Raw genomic sequence first — 17843 nt, forward strand, 5'->3', positions numbered from 1 at the left:
ATATTACTCTTGAAGAAAATACCCCAAAAAGAAGCAATGGATAAAGAGATCCTCTACCCAGGGTCGGCTCTATTTTTTTTGCCGCCCCAAGCAAAAAAAAAAAAAATCCCTCCCAGAACGAAGTGCCTCCCCAGGAATGCCGCCATGCTGCCTCTAGAGTTGTGCCGCCCCAAGCGTGTGCTTGGTTTGCTAGTGAGAGAGAGTGTGTGTGTATTAAATTGAATAGCTCAGATATACAAATATTTTTTCTAAAGCACAATGTCATCCATATAATGAAGAACATTTTAATGTGTTACAATATTACAGTGTGTCACAGTGGTGACATACTTAAACTTCGGAAAAATTCCAAAAAGGGTCAACTTTAAGATTCCATGTTTTGTAACCTAGATAATTAAATGACACAGTGCAAAGGCTAGCAGCTTTACAGCTTACCAAACTCAAACATGTCCCAAAGGAACACAGTTGAAACATTTGCATCCATAAATCTGCTATACAACTGGGTAACTAAAGTGGGTAACTAAAGGTCAGTTTAACTCAGTTAAGTTTTTGTTTTCTCATATAAGAAAAATAGCTTCTCTTCTCATTATCATCATCCTTGTGTTTGTCCAGAAAAAATCAAATTCACATGAGTTCAGGGTTTAAGTCAAAGATAAACCCACTAAATGGAGTTGAACTGCACTTAAGTGCTAAACATGTATCATCATCAGCTTCAGCTGTCTCTACCATGGTCTGTAGGAACCCTGCTAATATTTCTTAACTAACAAAACAGATTTTTAAAAGAAACCTACTTTTTATCTTGTGAAGCATAAAATAGGTCCAATCCTGCTCCCACAGAAGCTGATGGGAGTTGTTAACCATTCAGTGAGGACAGGATTGGGCCTAATAGCTATAATTATAAAAGCAGACGTGCAATGACGAAAAGCCAAGTTTATCTTATAGCTGGAATGTCAGACTAATGGGGAAAAAAGGCCACATTAAAAATGTAATGATGGTGTGTGCCCGATGTCTATGAAGCAATATACTAGATCTAAGGCAGAGCTCCTACAGTGGGAAGTTTGTATAAAGCTCATAGAGAGTGTATGAGCCTTCTGAAGTAACTACACTTTTTAGGCCAAGATTTTAAAACATGACTAGTGATTTGGTGTGTCTGTCTTTGGGTGCCCAACTCATTTTTGGCATGGTGAAACTGTCTCCTTTTCCAGAGCGCAAAGGATAGGCTATTGCATCCTGAGACCACCCCCTTTTGGGAAGGGCTCAAATCTTGCAGTAATATATTCCTTAATTGGGCTGAGCTCTCATTAGCTTCAATGGATAAGATCGTTTGTGAGTAAAAACTGCAGGATTTATCCTCTGCTGAAGTTCTGAATTTGCCAAATAGTTGAACTGAGCGCACAGAAATGAGGACAGTGCAGGAAGCCTGCATGCTTTCCTGCGATGGGAACAGAACCTCAGTCTTTCCATTCAGCCTTTGTCATGTCAACAGAGTAACTGAAAGACAATGAGAGCAGCTCTGTGAGAGACTGGGAGAAGTTTGGCCCTCATGGGAGGGAGCCCATGCTAGTGGGAGATATGCTCTGTGGCTTTCTATGGATTGTCGTGTGTGTTGAAAATCTGAGTTCTGAGGGGAATCCTTTAAAAATGCAAATCTCTTCAAAGGAAGATTGTCCCACATTGTTCTCATGAGCAGGGGGCAAATGATTGCTCTGCTGATGCAATTGGGCTGTCAGGGTTAGGACATTTATGAAGCTTTGTACAGGAAAAATCCACAGATTCGTTGCTCATATCCTGTTACTTGCAATGCCACAGCACAGTGGTTTTCAATCTTTTTTCATTTGAAGACCCATGAGTATTTCAAAAGGAGGTGCCGGCCCCTTTGGAAATCTTAAGACATAGTCTGCAGACTCCCAGAGGTCCACGGACCACAGGTTGAAACCAACTGCAATAGCATCTTTGATTAAAGGCTCTTAAAGTGCTTGTAAAGCATACACTAAGACTTGCAGCAACTGCTCTGTAAGGTGGGGCAATATTGTTAGCAAGTAAAGACCAGGCAGGTTAACGGCCCCAATTGTGACTGACCCTTCTTTGGATGGGTGGAAGGTTTGCAAAGAGTACACGTTCCTCGTGTGGTCTGCATATAGGTCAGTCACAATTGCAGCACCTGTATGCAGCACCAGGGCCAGCTCCACTTCCAGGGATGGCTGACATCTCACAGGAAGATGGGGAGGGAGAAGGGGCAACAGCCCCACAACAGGAAGTAGAGTGGGCCATCCACACCAGGGGGATCCTAAGGATGGCGCAGTGTTCCTATCCGCTAGGGAACTCAGTGAGGATTGTGCCTCAAGGAAGGAATCGCTCTCCGAGGCACAGTCCCTCCCCAGGATCCCTCCATGGGTGGTGCAGCTCCTTACCATCGCCTGCTGGGGCCAGTGGCTGCCTGCCACCATTTGAGTCTAACTGACTTGCCCAAGGCTACACAGTGAGTCACTGGCAGAGCTGGAAACAACTTTGGACGCCTGGCCCCAGCTGGCAAAGTCTCTTGGTTTTTGGTTTTCTTTTGGGGGACTGATGTGAGGAGAGTCTCCTCCACTTCATAAGAGCCTGTGTCTTTGAATTAGTAAAATTAAACTAGCCATATCCTTAAGATCAGGGTACAAGAACATAACTCGATCCACTTCATCGTATGGGAAGACGGAGCAGAGCACGCTGCGGATGTGCGCTCGCTCTCCAGCAAGTGGTTCTGGAGCATGATTCGGGAGATACTCGCTATGAGAAGTGGGTGAGTAGCTGAAGGAGCCGGGACCCTTGTGGGGATCTAACAAAAATGGCTGAATGGGAGGCTGATTCTGCAAATGCCTTTGGTATTGTCCATCTTCGCGTTTGCTGTAGGGAAATGGGCCATTCGGAGGAGACCTGACAGAGCGTGTGACTTGCTGTTGGGCCTGCAGGCCTTGTGTGGACTGAGATCTGTCCACAATGTATTGGATTCTCTGACTCTGCACTGCTAACATTTGCACATTGCCGCGGTGCTCAGGTCTAGAGCGAGCTGGGTGCCTACAAAGATGAGAAGGCAGCTCGCACTGTTGTAAGCACATGCAGTCCAAACTATGGTTGTGATGAGTTGCATATAGATTGTGACTGTGATTGTGTCTAAGATTACAGCATTGATGGGTACTGTCCTTTGCATCCCCTCTCTCAGAGGTGTCTGCCAGCCTATTTGCACTATACATCTTGTCCCTGAGGGATAATGCAGAGAGCTGCTTTTCCATGAGCCTTTGCTCTCTCTGTAGGTCTTGCTGTAATACATTTTGTTCGGGTTCCAGCTTACACAAGGGCCTGTCTCCCCAGGCTCTAGCTGAATGCTCAGTGTAGGTCCTTTCCTGTTGCGTGGAATGGAACCAATCCGTTGCAAAGCTCTGAGTGGAGCTGCTGCTGCCGCCTGTAGCACCACTGGATTCCTGCAGCCTTTCTATGCAAGCGCTGTGGGATGCATTCCCTCCTTGGGTTGTAGTTGGGGCAGCCTTCAACTTTTCTTCCTCTGTCCCCAAGCTTTGAGACGAGGCCTTTGTTTTGGCTCGGAGCTCATCAGCCACTGACAGCTGAGCTTGATACTGTCGTTCGGGGTGGGAAAATTTGCACTTACTGCCATATGTGCATTTTTTGCCTGAAAGAAAACAAAACAATGAGCTGAGAGGTAGGAGTGGGGCATTAAAGTATCAGACAAATATTAATGTATCTATTTTAGGTACTTAGAGGGCACCCCTCACCATAGTATTTGAGCACCTCACAGTCTTTAATGTATTTATCCTCAACACCGCTGTGAGATAGGGGAAGTGCAATTTGCTATTACTAAGGATACCAGAGGTGCCAACTTTCCACTTTCGCCGGGGGTGCTCGACCCATGCTCCACCCCCAGCCCTGCTCCCACTCCACCCTTTCCCCAAGACCCCACCCCCTTCTTCCCACCCCCTGCCCTGAGCGTGCTGTGCCCTCTCCTCCCCAGTGCCTCCTGCATGCTGCTGAACAGCTGATTGCGGCGGGCAGGAGGCACTGGGGAGAGGGGGAGAACCTGATCAGTGGGGCTGCTGGTGGGTGCTGAGCACCCACTATTTTTTTCCTGGGGATGCTCCAGCCCCAGAGCACCCATGGAATCAGGGCCTAGGAAGAATACATTTTAGTCACAGAGGTCAGCAAAGTCACAGCATCTGTGACTTTACTGGACCTCCGTGACCTTGCTTCAACAGCGGGGGGCGGAGTGCCCTTGACCTGCAGCTGCGGCAAGGAGCTCCAGAAGAAAAACAGGCTGGCATCACTGTGTCAAGTTAAAGAAAACCTACCATAAGGACAGGGCTGCCATCTAGTTAAAGGAAGCACTGGCTTTTTGCTGAGGAAATTGTAAAGAGTAGGTCCATGACGGCCTAGCGGGTCATCAGGAGGCATAAACCTGAAACCCAAAAAGAGCATTAGTCACTCAATAGACATCCCTTTGTGAAGTGCTGCATTTCACTTACATTCTCCTTTGGGGTCTTTATTTTTTTAATCATTTATTGTGCACAGTTATGACAGAAAAGCCTTGTAACATTTACACAATCCCTATCAAAAGGAGGAGGGATGCACTAAAAATTCGCATTCTCTTGCATCTTAGATCTCTGAGCTGCAACCACACTCTTTCTGGGAGGGAAATAGTGCTCTTTAGCTGACCAGCCCTACAGGTACAGTACTGCAAGTTCATAGAGCTCCTCCCCTTGCCAGAGGTTCTAGTATCAGTGCTGGAATCTCAAGCTGTGGAGAGAGAGGGTTGGCATTATGTTGGCCAGGCACTGGCTTTGAATTTTGCAGTATCAGGCCCTGTATGATACTTTTGAAGCAACAGAAAGTGACATGTTGATGTCTGCCCAAACTCCGTGTGCACCTCCATGTTCGCAGCACTATGATCTGTGTTTGGCCACCCCAACTCTACAATATATACATATTTTAAAATAGTAGGAGTTGGCAGACTCAAATCCACCAGTGAAATCAGAGTGAAGGCTGATGCCTCATCACTCTGCCATTTACTTCATCATCCTGTGCAACACACATGCACTGCATACAAGAACACATGGATTTTTAAGACCTAGCACTAAGCCTTGGTTGAATACCAGACCTACCTATGAGCCTCTGCATGCCGTGATATTGTGTTATGTAAGTCCTAGAAGCATGGCGAGTTGGAGTACTAATTCCCCTGCCCATCATCTGAATGTGATGTTTTAGGAAGAGCCATCACAGCAGGAATGTCAATAACAATTAGTACTTTTATAGTCATAAACAAATTCATCCCCTCAACACCTCTGTGAGGGACTAGCTGGCTGGTGAAACAGAGTGAGAGAAGCTAACTGACCGGTTTAGGCTACAGAAGTTGTCAGAGTCAGCAAGTGGATTAGAAACTGAGCAGCTCCTGTCTCCTCATCCTTTGTTCAGAGCACTAGCCCACACAGCTCTCAACAAATGCTGATTGGCCATTGCTCTTTCTGGTCTGTTGGTGGACACAGTTACGTGAGATAGCAACAAATGGTTGGTGGGGTGGGGGCACATGAATGAGCGTGGACATTTAATTCCCAATCTCTGGGTGTAATGGAACCAGCAGCTGAGATCTGAAGCGTCTCTTAGAGATGAGCAGGTCTGTCCTTATGTGAAATTCTCCAAATGTGCTTGGCAAAAATAGCTAGACATATTTTAATTTTTTTTTAAGTGAAGGTTGTGAAAATGTTGTGACAGACTTGTGAATGGGAAAGGAAAACAAGGGAAAAGGAGAAATGTTATGTAAATGTTTGATACCTATTAGTAACCAGGGAAGTAACCTGGCTGTTAGAGAGAGAACAGATCTGACCTTTGAGTCCCATTATGCTGATAAGTAAGGGTATTAAGCAACCATTACCTTAAATGCATTGCCAAGTATTTTAGTGCAGTTTTGGGTGGCTGAGAACTACAAGCACTCTGATCTATCAAAGGTAAATTCATTTGAGCGTACCACATCTCGAGAGGCTTGTTCGCTAGGCCATCAGTGTGAATGAAAACGTCGTGTCAGTGCACATTGACCAGCTAAATAAAGGCCTGGACCAGTTGACTGAGTAACAACCTTTTCAGGGCCAGAGAAAGACATACAAAATTGGGAATGATCTACACACCACTCAGATTCATAAGATATCTATGATGAATGCAAAACTGTCAGTAGCATCCTCCAATGAGATCAGTCATGTGGGAGACCAGGATCTAATTGCAGATCCTGGCCCCTCTCTGCTGTAGCTAGAAGGATGATTACTGTACAGGAGGATTTGAAAATGGAGGGGAAAGAATTACTCACAAAGGGAGGGGATAGTTTAACTCACTCCTAGCCCAGCAGGGATATTAGACATAGTGCCAAGCACCCAAATGCCTCCCTGTTGCCAGATATCAATTTCATTGTATCTCTGTCCAAAATAAATGTTATAGTGCTGTGACAGTGGGAGAGAGGCCTATCTTCATCTCATATCTCTTATTCTCTGCATTAGCAGGGGTCTAGGAGCAACATGGGTCCTAGATCACCTTTCAGTCACCCTGATATAGACAAGTTCCTCGAGGAGTTACACAGGACCGTTGAGACCAGAGGTGGGGAAGAATATACTAAAGACAGGACCCCCCCAGCAGACTCTTAAAAATACACCTGCTCCCTTTGACATCAACGTTGCACTTATGGCTGGGTTGAATTTGGCCCACAGCATTCAAGTATTTAAACCAAAGTAAAGACTTGTCCCCTACTTGTCACTGACAAAGGAGTACATGAGTAGCCGTTGCTCGATGAACCACTTCCACTCAGGATTCTCACTCTGGAGGTCCCGGTAGTTGTCATTGGAAACAATCACCCCATCTTTCTCATGGGCCACTTTAATTATATAGCGATCATCATAGCAGACCACCCGCCTGCCTTTCACCTTGCGGGATGGAGTGTACACGAGAATGGTTTGCTTTGCAAGCTCATCAAGAATGTGCTGATCTGAAAACAAAAACAAGAGAGAAGAAAATTAGTGATTAGCACCTATCAAGCACGTGTTGGAGTCCTTTAAGAATCTAAAAACACCTTAAAAATAATAAGGGTTTTTAGGTACCTAAATACAGACTCAGGAGACTCAGTGAATGGTGTGAATTTTTTTTTTCCAGGGGCACTGAACCATTGGCATCAGCGAGAGCTGATGAGAACGCAACAAACTTATAAATTAGGTAATTTATATAGGTGTTTAAATATGGACTCAGGAGCCTAGCCTTAGAGGTCTATTTTTTTTTTTTAAATCTTGGTCTTAAAGGACAATTAGGATGTGATCTTGAGCTGTGCTGAGCACCTACAACTCCCACCGACTGCAGCGGGAGCTAACGGCGCTCCCCAAATCATCCCATGTGAGAACCTGCCATTGAACAAGCCTCTTTGGGAGGTAGCCAATTTACATACCTGAGACTGTGGCTATTGAATTACAAACAACAGAAAATGTCTGGGTGGTTCAAAATCCGTTCTTAACAGATAACAGGCTACATGGCTTATTTTCAGTCATTCCCGCTGTTGGCTCTGTAAACATTAGGGCTATGCACACAATTTCACCTGTAACAGCAATTTTATTTCTTTTCGCTCTTCCAAGTGGGTCTTACTCCTTATCTAGAAGCAGCAGCACAACAGTAAGCTCAGTGTTTCTGCTGATTCATTTTTGTACACTCATTTCTTCTCTGCTCTCTGACATTGGCTTTGGCTGACATGTTTTTTATATTTTACACCGTAAGTGCTATATTGGTAATGACATAACAGAAAATGGTTGTGGATTGGCTGCTGTTTGTGTGTTGCAACTAACGGCTGCTGGAGAAATGTCACCCTCCAGTAATACAGCTGACAGCTATACCACAGATTCATTCTCCTTTAGCTCAACTGGCAGAGGTCTGTGCTTTTGAAGTAAAAGATTCTGATTTCTGTCACGCAAAGTGTATATGCGGCCACGGATTCATCCCTGAAGCACCCTGAAAGGTGTGCCTTGCTGTCTGCTTCCATTATGCTGCTTTCTCTCCAGGAAAGAATTGCATCAGACTCCTCAAGTCCCGAATACCTACCCTTTACATGACATGATAGAGGTACAGCGTTGCTAGAGTTAAGGTTAATTTATAATATATTTCAGATTATTCTTGGAACACCCTGTCTACCTGTAATGGGGCTGTCAAATCGTGGTGCTTCCTTTCTCCACGATGGGACAAAGACCTTGATGTCTTTGTGGCCTCTCTCCCTGAACCAGTCCACTGCCAGCTGAATCCCCCGGCATGAGAACACTTCTTTGTTCCCATGGCTGCAACCAGAAAAGAGAGAGAGAAATAGGTTAAGATTCAGGAAGAGATTCATGCAGCTCTCGGAAGCTGAATTAGTAATACAAAGTAATCACACCATCAGCACTAGCACCTCTTAATGATAGCCATGGAAGCCACCTTTACATATTGAGCAGAGAGCCCCAGCTGGACACCTTCAAATACATCTTCTAATGGAACAAGTGACTTTTTATTTGCACCAGAACTGGGATGTTTTCAAGAACAAGTGCTCCTGCACACTAGACTTCAAGGGCAGACGTAATTGGGGAGTCACTCACTCACTCCTCCACGCTGACCATCTCAGCCTCCATGTAGAGATGGACCTGGGATATAAAGGTTGGATTCACTTTAGTCCACGTTGGGCTGTTCTGGACTCCCCTTACTGTCTAGGCTGGTGGTCTGAACAGAAAGTGCTCATGGTGGGAGCTGAATCACAAAGCGGCAATTTTCTCCTCAGAAATAAAACTTCTTAGGCCCTATTCTCTTGCTGTGCTATGTTAAGATGGCGGCCAGGGTGCCTGCAGGTCACTCTTCTCCAGCTGACTCTTTGAGAGGCAGGACACATGACTGGAAATCCCCACCACCATCCCAGCAGATAGCATGTATAGGTGCTCCCTGCCAATGACTCCCCAGGAGGGGACAGGACCACCATATGGGGATGGGAAAATAGGAGACCCTGTGCCCTAGACCACCTTAATCTGGTCCAGGTTGTTGGATTTTTGCCTGCCCAGGCCAGAGGCAATGATCTCTGTTGTAGCAAACCCAGTTATGGAAATCAGCTAAAATTCAGCATCAATCAGGATAGCCTAGGGAAATAATGTCTGAGAGAGCCTGTAAGGGGCTATAGTCTTGTTCAATTTCTTTACCCTGCCCCATAAAGTTCTTGTTGTTTGTCATTATGGCTTGTCTAAATTTGATTACAAACAGTACATTGAGGAAAGTAATTTTGTTGCTCTTAACCATCGCTGCACAAGGAAATAAGTGTAGTGGTTTCAGATATAGTAATCATCACACACAGATTGAACCCTACTCCACGATCCTGAAATGGAAAAACATACCCACACCCACGCTATCTACAGCAGCCTCACTTGTGTACTTTGAACTCTCTAGATCATATCTCCACAATCATACTAGTGCTTTCAACACTGCAGAATACACACATTAATTATTAGTCTGTCATTATGGCTCTGCATCTGCACCCATCTGTAGTGACAGACTAGATAGGTTAGAAATGTTTCTATAATTACTGTCACAGATACCGAGTACATTCATCATCTGAACTAACAAAGGCAGGGAAAGTATCATTTTATGCTGAATCATAAGTGCAGTAGTGAAATGATTAATTATCCCAAAATGATAAAATGGAATTTTATGGAATGGAATTTAGGGGAGCCACCCAGCTGCCTTTGAAGGAGCTCTGGTTATATGCCTCTAATACCAGGTGCCTACTTCCCCATTCACTTACACCACGGTTATGGCCATGTACCGCCACTGATTTTAACAGTCACGCTGGATTTACCAATGCAGATGCAAAGAGAATCAGACCTCAGGAGTTTGTGTTTGGCACAGCGAGTATAATAATAATACTTAGCCACCTTTGTAAAGTGCTTGTGGCTCTGTGGATGAAAAGCTCTAAGGATTAGTACTGGATAAGCAGTGATGTTATTACAGTGAAACAAAACAAAATAGAGCCAGAAGTCAGGGCTGAACTGCCCAGAATGCCTCCCTCCACCTGGCAGTTGAATATTGCTAGACACACCTGTGCATACTAAACTACATAACCTTTTTTCATTTTAATAGGCTTGCAGCTGGTAGGATTCTGGCAGTTCCCTTTTCAAGTGGGCAGGGATATGTTTGTTGTTTTAACAACCCTGCCAGCAGGAGCTCTGCTGTAGATCTCCTCTCCCCAGGCACTCTAGCTCATGGTTAATGTAGTTTGTGACTCTATTAGAGACGGGGATGCAAACTGTTTTTCAACCATCCTACTCAAGTTTGGGAGATGAGACAAAGAAATGTAATTTCCCTCCACCATATATAGAGATGGCTTGATTTCAGTAAAGTGCCCTATCCACTAGACCACACAATCTTTCTGTACTATGTACCAATGAAGTTTGTCACCAACATGCTAGGATGTCAAAGCCCCTTTTCCAGCATCACTGGGAGTGTTTTCACTAAAAGCACCTTCTAGGGCCATCCAGTGATCTAATTAATTTTCACAGATTCTAAGGCCAGAAGGGACCACTGGGATCATTTAGACCAGTGGTTCTCAACCTTTCCAGACTACAGTACCTGTTTCAGGAGTCTGATTTGTCTTGCGTTACACCTCACTTAAAAACTACTTGCTTACAAAATCAGACATAAAAATACAAAGTGTCACAGCACACTATTACTGAAACATTGCTTACTTTCTCATTTTAATTTATAAAATAAATCAATTGGAATATAAATATTGTACTTACATTTCAGTGTAAAGTATTTAAAGCAGTATAAACAAGTTATTGGCTGTATGAAATTTTAGTACTGACTTTGCTAGTGCTTTTTCTGTAGCCTGTTGTAAAATTAGGCAGATACCTAGATGAGTGGATGTACCCCCTGGAAGACCTCTGCGTATCCCTGGTTGAGAACCACTGAGCTAGACTAACCTCCTGTATAATACAAACCAAACTTCCTGAATTGAATCCCATTTGAACTAGAGCATACTTTTTAGAAACACATCCAATCTTGATTTAGAAATTGCTATTGATGGAGATTCCGCCACAGCCCTTGGTAAAATGGCTAATTACCCTCTAAAAAAAATTTGCATCTTATTTCTAGTCTGAATTTGTCTAGCTTCAACTTCCAGCCATTGGATTTTTGTTATACCATTGTTAGGTTGAAGAGCCTTCAACAGCCTTTGTCATACAGTGAGGTTTGGTCTCCTGGGGAGGCTCACATTGCTTAAGCAATCCCAGGGACAATTCTGGGATGGAGGAATAAAGCATCCCTTTTGTTTTGCATAAGTCTTTTTAAAATGCCCCCTTCTCCCCAGTGACTCTCGAGTACTGACTATGAAATACTCAACACACATTAATCCCAAAACAGAAACAGAAATGCTCTTCTCCACTTGGGCAACCACATTTCCAGAATGTAGCCTTTTGCCAGTTTCTTCCACGTGTTATAACTTGCCTGTGTCTTCTCTCCCCCCCCCCCCCCATCCCCAACGTTCTTACAATAGGGAGTCAATGGGTATTTCTTTCCTGTGTTGAGAGGAGCAGCTGTCCTGCTTGAGTCTGGGGTAGTCATGAAATACAGACTCTCCTGCACTAGAATTAGAAGAAAGTGAGAACCTATGGCACCCATTACACTTCACACAGGCCACAATGTTAAACTCCATTTATCTGCAATACAGAAAGGCTTTCCCTAAAGGAAAGCCGCTCCTGCCATCTCTCTCCTTGTTCAATGTGAAATTACATTCTTGGGAAGGCAGTAACTTTCTCAGTTATTCCAACTAGTTTTTACTCTTATCACAAACTTCCTGGAGATATCCCCAAAGCCAGAGAGTGATGGTTGGTTGGGAGGAGCTGTAAAGTTTTGGTCTTGTAATGGAGGCAATTAAAAAGAAGCAGGAGGAAAGAGAACTTATTAGACATGAAAACGTGGAAATTGAAAACAACTTACAGTTCCTTTATGTGAAAGGTTTAAGAATGCCAAGACAGGATGCCAGCCATGTAATAATCCAATAGCCTGATCTATTGCATCTCATTGTCTTGTCTTGCTGTAATTCCTTCCTCTACAGAAATACACTGGAGACTTCCTTTGAAATGGCTGGAGCATGGATGGCTTATTGGAAACCCATTTTGGGTATATGGCCCCAAAGCTCAAAATAGAAGCAACATGGCAGCCAAAACCATCTACTGCACCTACAGCCATAGCATCACGGGTTTGAACATGCCCTATCTGGTGATCTCTGAAGTAAAAGATGATGCACACAATAGACCATGGAGAGCTCTGAATTATAGAGCTGCGGTTTAATTCCATCACGGGGTCCTGCAAAGAAGGATGGTCTTGTGGTTTGCAGGTGGGCCTATGCACACCTGTGTTGTAACCCAGCTGTGATAGTGACTCCTTGTGTCACAAGTGAGCTGATAAACACTTGGAAAATGTAATATAGTCCATATTCCTATAAACCACTAATCAAAACCAAAACACACAAGCCAGGGACGTTTTGGGGTTGTGCTTGCAAAACCAAAATGATGATGAGTGAGGTTTTGGCAAAACCAAAAACCAAAATCCACATTTCCCCATTTTAACTGCTCTCTGCTTCTCAGGGCAGTTAAGACTCTTCACCGAGTCATGGTCACCTGATTTACAATTCAGACAAAATAGCAAAAACAGTACAGGAAGTAACTAATACAAGATTCAATCACCTGAAATACTGTGCTGCTGCTTATCTGGGCTTATACAAATGAATCTGATTTTTAAGTACAGTATTACAGTAAACACTTTAATTACTTTATCTGGTCATCCAGCTTGTCCTGCCAATGCCTCAGCATATTGATTTAGATCTCCTGGATACTTGTGTGTAGAGGTAGCAAGACCTCACTTAGGAATTAAAGTGAAGAGAAGGCTGGTGAAACATATTGCTACAGACAGTAGAGACTAAGAGTTAGTTTCAAAATGGTGGTCAGAGGTGATAATTGTTTTAAAAATCAGCGCTTGATACTGAGAGAGAGCAGGTCCATGATATAAGCTACAGCCCCATGAACAGAGATATGAGATATCGCTCCCCAAGCATCTTGTGTGCTTCTTACATAAAGGAGAGCACAACTTCAGGCTGGATTCAAATACAAAACTTACTGAGAAATGGAGATCCCCTGTAGGTATCAAGATGGAAAGACACGTACCTCATAGCAATGTTGCTGCCATCGATCACGATAGGTCTCAAGTGACTGGAAGAATCGCTTGCCACCTCTTCTGGCTGCTTGGGCACTGCCGGACTGCTACACGACCCACGGGGGACAAGTTTTGGGAGAGGATGCTGGGCCTGCCTCTCCTGAGCCACAGGCCTGCTACCTACCCGAATCAACTCTTTCAGCACATCATCCTCCAGGGCCCCTTGGCCCAGATTTTCCAGCACTTTGCAGATGTCCTGTTTGCCATACCCCAGCTTGCAGAAAAACTCTATCTTGCCCAGGTGCGCTTCCATCTGTGCAGCAGGTACTTCCTCTGGGCCTGGGCGGTTACCAGTCTGCAGGATGTGAACCTGCCAGGGCCAGTCTCAGCAGGCTTCTCTGTTCCTTTTACTTAATGCTTTTGTTCTCTCAGCTGCTTTTAGCTGGCATCAGCTTTAGAGGGGGGGAAAGATTTTAAATAATACAGTTAAATGTGGTAGCCAAGGAACTGCTGCCTCTCTCACACACGTTCAGTATACAGTGACACCTGTACAAGAGGCCAGTCTTATTAGGTCCCTTCTGGCTTAAGAGGGTGCCCCAGCTTTTCCTCAGGCACAATGGACATTCTTCTGCTCCATTCTGATTAGAAAAGCACCGCTGTAGAGCATCCAGTTTTTGTTAGCTTCTTGGGGAGAGTGGTTGAAGATAGGCATCACACTAGTCTCATCTCACAGGAAATCACTTAGAATAAAACATAACTGGGGATTTTCAATTTGCTCAGTGTGGTTAATGAACCACAGATAACATCTTTCTGATTTCAATGGAGAGATCTCAGATGTCATAGCAACTCAACAAATATGGCAAACTTCATCTAGTGGCAATGAGGGAATGTATTATTTGCAGCATTACTTGGAAATTTGAAAACATGTTAGCCCTCATGAAAAATTCTGATCTTGTGAAACTGTTCAGGTGAAATCACTCAGATGTTCCGCTGATGCATGACTTACCCTGTTGTTTTCTTAGTACTAGCTTCTCCGTCAGGGAGGTTTTAACTTGAACAAAAAGAGTTCACCCATACAAAGGTGTAGCCTTGAGCCTAAACTTATTTGAGCAGTTTTAATTTTAATTGGATTCATTGTTGAGAGGCTGTGGAGAGAGGGCCAGACTCAGAAGTGAGTATGCCTGAGTGTAAGCTAGGGGAACATAAGTTTCTCCGGCCTTCGCTAGGAATGTTGTACTGGGTCTTGCCCTGGCATTTTGCTGAAAGCCAGCTGCCACAGCAGCTCCATGACGGAAGCACTAGTTTAGATTGGCTGCTGGCATTTTAACCCAACCTCAGCTCTGCAGGAGTGAAGGCTGAAGTTTCCTTCCAGAGAACCTGAGGTACTTTACAACAGGAGGCTCTCCTGGGGGCAAAAGTGGATGGTAGTTAACTCAGAGCTTCAATGAATCAGGGGTCACCTGTAATACCATCTTTGTCTCTCAGCATTGGGCTTTTCAGACTTTTCAAAAGCCAAGTTACCTTCCCTGACAAGTTTGCAGTTTAAAATATGGTCATTAGATAGCACAGTGAACAAAGACAAAAGGCCAAACTGGGTAGGGAATGGAGAGAAAAGAGTAACCAGTGCTGGTGTGCTGAGACCACTGGCTCTGATGCTGATCAGTCCTGTGTCATTGATTTCTTGTACACCCCAGCTGTATGTATCCTACTGTTCTCTCTCATCTTAGACTCGTATTGTAAACTGTTTGTGGCAGGGGCCAACTATTTTTTTCTGTGTTTGTACAGCACCTAGCACAGTGGTGTCCCGGTCCATGCCTAGTGCTCCTAGGCGCAATGATACTATAAATAATTATAGAAGAGTAGTACCCCTTGGGGAGCATGTGTATGTACCCCACCCTCACAGTGCTAGTCCCAGATACAGCCTTATGAGTTTGCTGCAGGCTTTGCGTTAAGGAGCCAGGCTCCTTATCCCAGGCCATGGAGACTCTTGCTTTTAGATCCATGGGTACTGGGCTCAATCCCCACAGCAGCCACTCCAGCCAGGCCATTACAACACACTTTGTGGCCTGAGCAGGGATTGGAGCTGCTGTGTCTCTCTGGAACTTGGGCTAAGCTTCCCTGGCCAGACAACATCTGTAACACACACACACGTATGCACCATGGCTCTAGGCTCTGCCTAGTGGCCCAGCCACATACAGAGGTTTGGAGTCTGCTAGCCCCTGTGAGCTGTGCAACCTGGATCTTTTAGCTCAGGCACGAGCGGAGAGATTTAGGCTTTTAGGTTTCAAGCCCCAGCGCTGACCCAGAGGATTACACTTTGGTGTGGGAAAGCAGATCATGCAAATTGCCTTATTGAATAGATTGTGTGTGTCTCCTCCCTGCCCGCTTTTAAATGAATAGGAGAAGCAGAATTGGATGGGTCCAGGGGCACATTAATGGTGAAATTATTAAAAATACATTTCCAAGGTAACTTTCACTGAATGTCCTCTCTGAACTGATCTGTAAGGCCACTAGCTTCTCCTTCATGCTCCCCTCCAGACTCACTTCTTCTGCAACATCTCCACTAGCTGACTAACAAGGTATGGGCTGTGGGGCAACTGGGTATAGTCAATGGGTAGAGACTTAAAACAGACAATGGGCCCAACCCTCAGCTCCTGTAAACAGGGTAGTTCCCCTGAAGCCAATGAGCTACCACAATTTACACCAGCCAAGGCTCTGTCCCACAGTCACTTCTCTTCTAAGCCCCTGATCCTGCAAAGAGACCCTCACAGAAGGAGAGGTGTGAATGGGGCTCTGTGTAGCTTGTCTCGCGCCCAGAGGTTGGTCCAATAAAAGGTGTTAACTCACCCATAAATAAAAGGTTTTGGAGCCTGAGGGTTGTTTAGTACCTGGCATTAAGCCAGAGCATCAGTCAGTCTCCTGTAACCTCCATCCTGCAGTGCCAGGAGTGTGTGGACAGTTTTATGCCACCTTAGCCCTCCTCTCCAGCCCCCACCTGTGCTGGCTGCTGCTGAAAAAGTAGCTGTACAGCTCTTGAACTGTACCAGCTACCACTAATTTGACTCTTACCTGTGGACATTTCTCTGCAGGAAATTTTAAGACCTAGTCTAAGAAGATAAAAATACTGATCACGAAAGAAACAGCCTCATAGAATGTTTGGCGGGAGGCTAAACCATTTGGTTGTGCTGAAGGATTGTGTGGGTGAAAACTCGACTTTCTCTTCGACCACCCTCTGCCCTCCTGCGTTGGCTGAAATGAATAAAAGCGAAGAGTCGTACTCACAGAGAGCTCTGTGACTTGTCCGATACTATGCTTTGAGTCACTGGCTGCCTTGTCCCACGGCTAAAGCACCAGGCTGGAGTCTGAGCAATGCTGTTCCCCACAAGGAAGTCAGCCCTTTGTTTAGAGGCTTGTTATAACTCTGATGTCAACTGAACGCAAACAAGTGCAGCAAGCAGGCTACGCCCCTTTCATGTGATTGTTTTACTTCCTCAGTTGGTTGGCTATCATTGAACTACAAGTCCTTAGACTTTCATTTGTTTTGCAAAAGAGGAGGAGGAAACTAAAGGTTTGAATGAGTCACCCAGGCAAAGTTTAGCCATTTGTCACACATGGAGAACCCCAACAGCACTCAGCTAGCAAGAAAGAGAAAAGTACGTTCATCTAAATTCTCAAAGTGGATGTTTACCAGGTAGTGTGTTTTATCTGCCTGACATGGGGGGAGGGGAGAAAGTAAAGAATGATTTGTCCACCACACTGTCTCCCAAATTCCCCATTTTGTTTCAGTTCCTAATGACCCACATCCTGCAAGTCCTTATCCAGGTGTGTCAGTGGTGTAGAGGAGTTGCTCAGCAGGACTACGATAAAATAGTTGTTAAAAAAGGCCATTCACTAGGCCATCACAGATAAACACAGGGCTCTTTACTGAAGGATTCCTGAACTCTCACATTCATGTAGACACACTACGCTCTCCAAACCTATGGTGGGAGCTGCCTTCCCACTATAAACGTGGAGTTCTTTCATCTCACTCCGAACGCTGCCATAACCAAACCACTGTGCCTGAAACTTCACTGGCAGGGACCTAGCCTAGGGGAGATATCGGCAGGGACGGTTGGTAGCTATAGGGGTCCCAACAATTCAGATGGATTGAATCTCTGAAGTTGCTGCAGCTGGCTCCTGTGGGAGCAAAAAACAATCAAGAAGGAAGCCTGCTCTGTCATTGTCACACAATAAGGTCTCAACCCTAGCCTGCATTTTATGGCCAGTGTGGATATTTATTTTATTTATAAAACTTCAACTTTAACTGACCCAGGCCCACCATGTTGTGCACACAGCCATGTGACCCTATGCTATTAGCCTGCATGCTCCCTTCTCAAGGCCGTCCTAGTTGTTCATTACACAAAGGTGCTATACAGCTAGTCTTAAATGAGCTTGTGGGTCTGTCTCCTCTTTGTATGTACAGCACCTAGCAGAACAGGGCGCAAGCCGGCTAGGCATCTTTTGGCACAGCCATAATATGAAATCAGTCATTGCCTTGCCTTTCTGTTACTGTAAAACCCAGAAACTCATTCCAGTACCTGGTGACTGCAGATTTTTTTTTTTTTTTTTAAAAGAATGATAAAAAC

At 44.8% G+C, this 17843-nt stretch overlaps 1 protein-coding gene across 1 annotated transcript; it reads right to left on the bottom strand.

Moving 5' to 3' along the window:
* Positions 1-2588: 2588 nt before the first annotated feature.
* Positions 2589-13531, bottom strand: ZC3H12D (zinc finger CCCH-type containing 12D). The gene is made up of 5 exons (XM_065402050.1): positions 13230-13531; positions 8191-8330; positions 6772-7006; positions 4335-4441; positions 2589-3661 (listed from the first exon to the last, which is right to left on the bottom strand). Exons 1-5 carry the CDS (start codon positions 13529-13531, stop codon positions 2589-2591), a joined length of 1857 nt encoding a protein of 618 aa, XP_065258122.1.
* Between the last annotated feature and the right edge of the window lie 4312 nt (positions 13532-17843).

The sequence above is a fragment of the Emys orbicularis genome, chromosome 3 (assembly GCF_028017835.1).
Source record: "Emys orbicularis isolate rEmyOrb1 chromosome 3, rEmyOrb1.hap1, whole genome shotgun sequence".
NCBI classification, from domain to species: domain Eukaryota; kingdom Metazoa; phylum Chordata; order Testudines; family Emydidae; genus Emys; species Emys orbicularis.